Source organism: Phalacrocorax carbo, chromosome 11 (genome assembly GCF_963921805.1).
Source record: "Phalacrocorax carbo chromosome 11, bPhaCar2.1, whole genome shotgun sequence".
NCBI lineage: Eukaryota > Metazoa > Chordata > Aves > Suliformes > Phalacrocoracidae > Phalacrocorax > Phalacrocorax carbo.
In genome coordinates, this window is record NC_087523.1 from 817,244 (window position 1) to 826,623 (window position 9,380).

At 50.8% G+C, this 9,380-nt stretch overlaps 1 protein-coding gene across 1 annotated transcript; it reads left to right on the forward strand.

Annotated features, from left to right (window-relative positions):
- Positions 1-921: 921 nt before the first annotated feature.
- On the forward strand, positions 922-9,380 carry LOC104048745 (G-protein coupled receptor 83). Its single transcript, XM_009509293.2, has 4 exons — positions 922-1,298; positions 2,086-2,211; positions 3,554-3,687; positions 7,999-9,380. Exons 1-4 carry the CDS (start codon positions 951-953, stop codon positions 8,591-8,593), a joined length of 1,203 nt encoding a protein of 400 aa, XP_009507588.1. The 5' UTR covers positions 922-950; the 3' UTR covers positions 8,594-9,380.

The window sequence follows — 9,380 nt, forward strand, 5'->3', positions numbered from 1 at the left end:
TCTGTAAATACCGGTGTGCATGGTTAATAGGTTCCACCTATCATCAGTAGGTCAACGCAATATAAAACCACCAGAAATACCTAAAAATGGATATCAGTAAAGGTAAGGAAGCAGAGACTTTTGTCTCCAGGGAATTTTTCTTGTGTATCTAGTGCTGTATGTTGGCTTGGCTGTATATGGTGTAAGTGGCTCCTCTGTGAGTTGCACGCCTCTACTGCTAGGTCTCACTGAAACTGAAACACTGGAAGCAGAATTCAGTTGTTGTCCGGAGGAGAAAATACAAGATAGAATAAAGTAAACTTCTGATGTGATTTCCAGGTTCTGAATCGCTTTAGAACGATTGCTGGGGCTTGATGCAGACAAAAGCTATCTCTACTCTTAATTCTGATCCCCAAAATTGTTCTGCCTTTACTTTTCAACAGAAAAGAACTGGGTGTTTTGAAGTAGAGGATGAAAGCACCAAGAGCGCAGTCTTCTGTGGACCTTGGAGGAAAAATAGACTCAGGTGAGAATAAAGAAGAGAAAGCTGACGTGGGATTAAAACAACTTCAAATCCCACCTGAGGTTTTCCTACATTTGCTACATGTAATAACTAGTTCTACTTTCCAGCCCGGCTGCGGAGCTGTTGCTTTTCTTGATATATGAAGGAGTTGAGAGCCTGCAATCCCAAACCAGCCCCTTTCTAACGTGCCTGTTGGAACTGCTCCCCAGTGCCGCCCCTGCCCCTGGGGAACACATTGCACCTCAGAGGCTCCCTCCAGCTTTCCGTTCTAAAGTAGTGTTTGTAATGGCAGCTGCATCTTCACCAGCTTCCCAGGGAACCAAGCAGCTGAAGCTGATGGATCACTTGCCATGTCAGCTGGAGCTGTGATCCCAGCAGCTTTGAGCTGAGTGAAGGCTCAGGTTAACCCACCACGCCTCGCTGGCTGCTTCAGTCGTACAGGTCAGAGATGGTGGGGTTTCTTAAGGAGTTTGACCATTACTCTTCCTTGGCCAAACTCATGTCAATCTACCAAGCAGCCAACAGGACCACCTTCAACTGGACGGACAGCCGCATTGTTGAGTGGGAGAAATTTGCTGAGCTGGCTAAATATGAGCCGGAATCCCAGAAACCAACAGTGAAAGCTCTTCTAATTGTGGTGTACTCGGTCATTATCATCATGTCTCTTTTTGGGAACCTGCTGGTGTGCCACGTGGTGCTGAAGAACAAGAGGATGCACTCAGCCACCAGCCTTTTCATCGTCAACCTGGCAGTCTCTGACATTATGATCACGCTGCTCAACATGCCTTTTACCCTGGTAAGTGGCCCTCTGTGCTGTCCCGTCAGCCAGGAGGGGAGTCTCTTGCAAGAATGCTCTGCCCGGTGGTCATGCCTTCTCTGTGCATGCTCTTGTAGGGCTGAGGTGTGAACCCAACACAATCAAGTCTAACAGACCATGCTGTCAGGCAAGTAAAACACTGTTCAGCAACCTGTGAGCTCCCTTTGCTCCGTTAGCCTCTGTATCTCTTAAAAGACTCTGAAGTCTCTCCAACAATGCCACCAAACCACAGAAAGAGCTTCTTGGGGAATGCAGAATAAGTGCCTGGATGAATATGTACTTTTAATGTACATGCAGGAGAGCACTAGAGAGTCACCCTTAAAACTTAGTGGGTCAAAACAGCTGGAATGCCAGTCATACCCGGGTGACTGGAAGAAAGTAGTCAAGCTTTTCAGAGCTGCCAGCTGGGTAAAGTCATCAGTGAAAGCTCCCCAGACTGAAGGGGGGTTTGTGTGACCAGAATTTGGTCCACTTTTTCCAAATATAGTTGTTAGTATAATCAAAAAGTTATTACCGCTGTTCACAATGGTCTTTATACGAATAGGCCAGGAAGTCTGTGGCAGTACCACTTGTTTAATCTGCGGGTTTTGACCTTATAAACTCTTATGTAAAGGTGTTTCAAAATCCAGGGTAGCTAATCTTTCTTCGGGTTGCAGGCGGAGCTGCCCAGCCAGCCAGCCAAAACCCACGTGCCAGCTCAGGTGCAATCCAAAAGATTTCCCCCTGGATTTGTTTTCACTACATTTGCTGGCTGTTTTCCCCTCAGGTTCGGTTTGTGAACAGCACGTGGATCTTTGGAAAGGCCATGTGCCACATCAGCCGCTTCGTGCAGTACTGCTCCCTCCACGTCTCCACGCTGACCCTGACAGCCATCGCCCTAGACAGGCACCAGGTAAACCACCGCCCGGCCGCTGGTCCCTTGCAAGGCTCTTCCCAAGCCCCTGTCAGTCTCGGCTGAGCCATGGGTTCAAGGTGGCAGAATCTTGGGGATTAAACCCATAGCCAGTGAGAAGGCTCTAGAGCTAAATTCAAAGATGCCCCTCGTGTCAGGGGTAGAAAGGCTGGATGGATTTCTGTAGGCTTCCAGGTACGGGGCAGGAGGGAATAATCAAAATTCCCTCATTGCAGGTTTCACAGGCCACTCCCAGATTCTTAATGGAAAAGAGTAAGGACATCTTTTTCATGTAGTTAAAAGAGAGCCAGGTCCAACCTAGCCCCCCAGGTATAGCAGGGAAAGTTGATTCAAGAGGCTTTGTTTTACATGGGGGTCTTGAAAGACAGCAGAGCCAGCGCTGAGCGCAAGGTGTTACTTCAGCTATACAAGGAAGTTTTTCAAGCATTTTGGTTTAACACCCAAAACCCACAGAACACCAGTCTGTAGCATTCTGAGCTTAAATTCTCATTTAGTTGTCTATTTGTTCTTTTGCTCTTCTTTTCCTATTGGGCATTTGCTGCATCATCAAGTGCAGGATATTCGGAGTAAAAAGAAATTCTGAGCCTAAAGTCCCATGGTATAACTATGGGACCAAGGCTGGACCAGTACAAAGGGGAGCAGCAGAGTGGGAAATCTCTGTTGGAAATACTGGGGGACTTCAGAGCTGTGAGAAGACTGCACCCACCATCTACCTGCAGCCAGGCTGTGCTGGCTCCCACCGTGACAAGCGCTCGCTGCAGGAAGGAGAGGGCAGCCCAGGCCAGGCGCTTATCCCTAGCAGCCACTCTTCTATCCTGTACCATAGGTCTAATAGTATCTGCCAGACTCTCAGATTTTGTAAGCGCTTTACCTTTTCACCTAACAAAGAAAATTTCGTGAAAGGTGAGTTAATGCCTCAAAGCGGGGAGGAGGGCTCAGCTTCGTAAGTTCAGGTAGAACAGGAGACTTTTTTTATGTAATAAAGAAATATCATATAGAATAAACAAACATATGCACAAGTGAAGACTTGTGTAGATATCTTCTCTTTTTTTCCTACCTAATGTAACCCACAATTTAAGGAAAGTGTTCCTCATGGAACGAAATAGAGGAAAAAGTTTATTTGAAAGCATTTCTGAGCAGATTGAAAAGTTCAAGGTTTCCCATTTTCTAGGTCACTCTAATAAGCAGGACATTTTCCTAATCACAGCTGCCATTTTTTTAACAGCATTAGATCATGTCAAAAAATGCCTCTGCTGCGTGCATTGGTGAAGGGACTTTGCTTTCCTGTGCGATAAGAGTCACGGTGAAGTCTCTGTTGCAGGTCATCCTGAACCCGCTGAAGCAGAGGATGTCCCTAACGAAGGGAGTGCTGAGCATCTCTGTTATCTGGCTGATGGCAACCTGTTTCTCCCTACCCCATGCCATCTACCAAAAGCTTTTCCAGTATAACTACAGGTGAGTTAATTCCCCTTGCAAGTGAGCGTGAAGAGGTCCGAGGGCCCTCTGCAGCAGTGAGAGCTCCTGGAAGGGCTCCCAGGCTTAGGGAAGGACAAAGCGGAATCGGTGGGAGCTTGTGTGTGGGTGAAATCTCGCTTCCCACGGCAGAGGCTTGGCCCGCTGGAAGAGCTGCCTGGTCCGCTGCAGGGCATGCACGTCCCTGGGACTGGGGCTTGCTTTCACCATCTCCCAGGCTGTGGGGGGTCCCAGCCTCATGCTGGTGGCGGGCTCCAGGCACAGCGGGGCAGCCAGCACAGCCTGGCTGGGGCACGGCAGGCCGGTGAGGCAAACCTTCTCCAGGGTCCTCATACCGACAGGAGGGGCTTTGTCCTGAGAAGGCCATTTTCTCCTGAGGGCCTTTCCTCTTCCCTCCTCATGCTCACTCATCTCGAGACAGAGCTGAAGCTGCAGTTTGAGAAAGAAAGAAAATAAAACTCATAGTGTAAACATCTGGTACTGAGATTAGCAAGCCTATACAGAAAGAACAGGGAGGAGAGGACCACTTTTGTGAGTCAGCAGGTCTGCGAACCCCAGGCCTCCAAGACCTCATACGCTGATTCATGCATTTTAGCTTCCTTGCATTTTGTCCATCTGGATTTATGGAACAGGACCAGCCTTCCTTAAAGCTTGAGCTCCTCTGCCTGACATTACACAAACAAAAAAAGGGAAAGAGAAACCTCCACCTCTCCCTCTGCCGTGAAGGGCTGATGAGAGGAGCAGTGCTTCGACAGGGGAACGAAGTCGTCTCCATGTGCTGCTTTGCCTTGCCCACCAGGAAAGGGAGCGCTTTGCTTGGCTGAACACAGCAATAAAAGCTTTTAAAAGGAGATGAAGTGGAATTTCACATCCCTGTGAGGACTTCTGAAGTATCAGAAGAAAGTGAAGGTTCTGACCTAGAGGGGAGAAAAATAAAAGAAAGGGGGGAAAAAAGCTTATCTCTGCCTTCTTCCAGCTGGTCTAGTGATGGCATTCATTGCTGGGAAGTCACCCTCTCCACCAGGTACAAATAAAGAACCAGAAGCTTTGTGTTGGTTTGCCCTTGCAATCTTTTGCTCCTCCATGGTGCCCCAGCTGTTCCAGGCCTCTCACCCCCACCAGCCTGTGGCATTGCTGCGACTCCTCCTGGCTAGAAAACAGTCCGTAAGGCTACACAGTCCGGTGTTTCTCATGGTGGTGTCACACTGCTGCTGCCTGCATTTCACTTTCGAGGGCAAGGGGGTAATCTTACAGTGAACCGTGTTTTCAACCTGAGAGTGGCGTCCCAGGGAGCAGGGTAAGGAGGCAGTAATGGGCAGCAGGAGAAACGTTTCTGCTGTAGGCATTGAGCTTCTGTATAAAGGGCAAATATCCGCCTTCCCACAGCGCAGCCGCTTCCCTCCCGTCAGCATGGCAGGGAGAGCGTGTGACTGCCCGCACAGGCTTTTATTGCTGCCCTATAGGCGAGGTTACACGAAATGGGAGCGTAACCCGGGGCTTCGCAGCTCTTCCTTACTTGTGCTTGTGATTGATTTCACCTCCGAGGGGGATAGAATATCTTCATCTGCTCAGACTTTGTAAACAAAGTGCTGGGTTACTCCTGTACTCGCGTTGCTTCGCAGCTGTGTTTGGGGTATTACTGAGCAAATTGCTTATGAATGAACAAACGCCGCTCTCTGTTTCACAGCACCTGTCTCTGTTCGTCCTTTAGCATGGCCAGAGGAAACCGAGCCTCACGTCGGCATGAGGCAGCTCAGTGGTATAAGGACTTCCAGGACGTGCTATTCTCATCCCTGCTTTCCATTGAATAAAAATCGCAGTTGTAATATTGCTCGTAATAGCTCCTGCAGGACCAGGAGCTCCTGAGAAGTCCCACCAGGGAGCTGTTGGGGTTGCGGTCAACGCTGTTGAGCGTGGCCAAGTCCATGGTCATACCAGAATTTACCAAAATGCAGCGTCCTGCCTGATATTGCTCTCAGCCAGCCTCTTCCCTGAAGTAATCGCAATCCTTTTCTACAGCTCTGGGCCCCTTCTTTAGGTGGTGAGAGGGAAGGGAGCAGCGAGGGCAGCCACTGGTTTTTTGATTACCTGGGGCTCACCCTGTTGCCCGCTCTGTTCAAATGTGGTTTTAGGCTCCGCAAGCACCGAAGCATCACCCTCACCAGCCTTCAGCTGCACTCCAGCACCGACTGCTGCAGCCCCGACCCCATCCCAAGCTCAAGACAGTCCCCAGATGGATGATTCCTGGTGCAGTGGTGGGGGATGACTGCCCCGCTCGTCCCCTGTCGGTTCTGCTCTTTTCCTGCAGCTTTGCTCTTCAGCCGTGGCTGGGGAGGGTCTGACCCCGTGCTGCGGTGTCACCTTGGGTGCTGCGCTTGCTTCCCCTGCCAGACCTCTGGTCACTTTGGCAGGTGCCCCGTGGCAGGCAGGCAGGCACAGCTGCCTGCAGGCAGGGGCTGGCCTCCCCCGTGCCTTCAGCCAGTGGATCCTGGGGACAGAAAGGTCAGGAGCGCAGTTCACAAAGGATAATTTTCCCTTCTGCGTCAGCTCCCCTCTTGCGAAACATCTTCAGGGTCCTCCACGGCCATGCTTGGCATAGCTCCACTCCCCCACCCTTCGTCATCCCTCCGACTGCCACACGCAGGTCCTGCTCGCAGCCATCCGTTTTCAAGCAACCTTCTATTTGTGGCACAAAAGCCAGCTCCAGAGGTTGAAAACAGGATATTAAAGATATTAATCAATACTGCAACAAATAATGCAGCTTGATGGGGACTTAGGTCTGTGCTGAATACAAGTGAGCAGAGGACAAGGGCTGAAGAGAGAAGGGCAAAATGGAATAAGATGAAGAAAAAGGCGGGGGGAGAAAGGAAAGGAGAAAACATCCACTGGAAATAAATGTGTGAGTGCTCCTCTCTCCTAGAGTTTAACCATTTCCAGTCCCTGCGAGATGCAGAGGGGACATGTGGTGCTCTGCGGAGGGCACTGGGGTGCGTCAGCTGGAGGCCATTGCCAGCCAGAAAATGTGAACAGAGCCTGGAGCCATTGGGTTGAATGGGACAGATTGCTGAAGTGCTGTTAAAATAAGCTACTCCATATCGTTAAACTAATATTTTTTTTTTTGTTAGCTAACCATCAGCAGTTAAACTGTCGGGCTTAAGTTAAACTTGAGTTGAGTGACCAGGTTTTCTAATCATCATGGCTGTTTTAAGACACAGCAATTAAGGTTTTAACAGCCAGTCTCCTGAAAAGCTGATGGAAACGGATGGTTGGTACAGGAAGGAAGGAGTGTTGTCTGTGCAGGTGGGGTCATCCCTGTGAGGCTTTCACATGGCCCCCAGCCTCCCGCAGCCCCTTCCCCTTCCATCCACAATGGCTTCGACTTCCCAGCTGGTGCAGCAGTTTTCGGCTCTGGCCGAGGGCGTCCGGTACCTCATGGGGCACAGAAAGGCAGGTGTTCCCGTGTGGGGCACGGGCTGCGGAGCCAACGCAGCACAGATGGGTCAGAGCTATCGCGAGCGTGCCGCAGCGGCGATCCAAGGGCGTGCTGTGCCTCTGCCCTGGCCCGGGAAGATCGGGAGAGTTGTGCTTGGCCAGACGACAGTTTGCACAAGCCACGTGCAAGAGGAGTAACACATCCCAGGCTGAATTTCTAGGCGGGCGTATTCAGGGAAACCTGGGCATAAAGTGTCCCTTTTCCAGGTGCGTAGGAATCTCCCATGGGACTGGAGAAAAGCAGGAGTTAGGTGGGTCTCACCCACTGCCCTCCTTCCTCCTGCACTGGGTTTTTGGGGAGGAGACCGGCACTGCCATGCCTGTGTGCCCGTGCACCGGGGGAAGGGGCAGATGCAGCCAGGTCAGCGCTTCTTTCAGTAGCCCCTTTTGTAAGAATGGGCCATCAGGGGCGACTTTTGCCATGTTAAGGGGATACGAGGGACTTGTTCAATTAAAATCAACTGGAGCTTCTAAGAGGAAGCTCCAGTTTACCTTTCTAAGAATTTATTTATCAGACAACACAACAATTTAAGGGGAAAGGAGATAACGATGCACAGTAGCCAGGCTTATTCTTGGTGAGACAGACACAGAGAACATAATGAGAAGACATTCTGGGAAACAGAGGCTTGTCTGAGCTTTGTTTTGTTGAGATGAGCAATGTCTGGCCTGCCTCTGTCCATACTACAAATCTGAGGAGATGGTTGTGGGTGGTGTGGAAGCCCCACTGTGGTTTGCCAAATTAGCAGCATCCATTTGTACAGCAATGGCCATGTGCTATATATGTATTTCTTTGTTTTCAAGGGAAGCCACTGTCCGGAGTTTGTGCCTGCCCGATTTTCCTGAGCCTGCAGAGCTGGTCTGGAAGTATCTGGACCTGTCTACTTTTCTTCTTCTTTACCTCCTGCCTCTGCTAATCATCACTGTCACCTACACGCGCCTGGCCAAGAAGCTGTGGCTCCGCAATGCTGTTGGAGACATCACCACGCAGCAGTTTATCACCCACCACAAGAACAAGAAGAAGAGCATCAAGATGCTGATGCTGGTGGTGGTGGTCTTTGCTGTCTGCTGGTTCCCGCTCAACTGCTACGTGGTGCTCATCTCCAGCCTAGGCATCAAGACGAAGAACTCCCTCTATTTTGCCCTGCACTGGTTTGCCATGAGCAGCACCTGCTACAACCCTTTCATCTACTGCTGGCTGAATGAGAGCTTCCGCTCGGAGCTCAGGTCCTTGCTCTGCATGTGCCACAAGGTGCCTCAGGCTCAGGACAACATGCTGCCGCCCGTGGTCACGTCCTGCCACGAGGCGTGGATGGAACAGGCCACGTACAGGAAGGGACTCGCCTCGCAGACCATTTGCTCCACTGTTAACATCCAGACGGCCAACACAGACCTTTGAGCCAAAGGGCTGAGGTGGGTTGGCTGGATTCGGTGGACATCAAAGGGCATCTCGCCGTTTCTCCTCAGGAACTGACGTTGCTGCTCTGGTGTTTCACTACTGACTTTTGACTCGTATCACAGTAGCACCCCCTTTACTTGATGCAGGGGGAGCACAGCCTCTTCAGCACCCTCCCTGTGGGCCCACACCTGCAGCCGGTCCAAGGAACAGGTCTGCGTGGAGGGGACATGGAGGTCCACAGACAGGATGATTTTCTTTTGGGGTTTCCCATCTTATTACTAGCAGAGGGAGTGGGACCCAGGTTTCCATCTTTGCTCGTGCTGTCCCAAATCGCTGCCCTATCTCAGCACTCATAATATGTGCCATGACACCAGCGGGGCTTTGCAGAGCAGCAGAAACCACTCCGTTCTGACCTGTGTTTGAAGGAAGGACTCGGACATCCAGGTTGACTCCATCCATACAGAGTTTCACCAGATAATTTATGCCAAAATCTGCCAGCAGAGGTAAGAGTTGTCAACAGCAATTTCCCCTTCGGCGGGTGCTGCTCCTCCTCCCCTTGCTCCTGCTGCCCCAGCTCTGTCCCACCCCTCCCTGTGCCGCTTCTGGAGCTGCAGATCCAGCAGCTGAAAAACAGCCCCGGCCCAGAGGGGAGCAGGAATGCATGCCAGGCATCGGCGGCAGCAGCCTCAGACGGCACATAGCCAGACAAATCCAGTCCATTGAGAATTTCTTTTTGTTTTTATTAGAAATGTCTTAATTCAGGAAATAAACCTACACTGGCACTAAA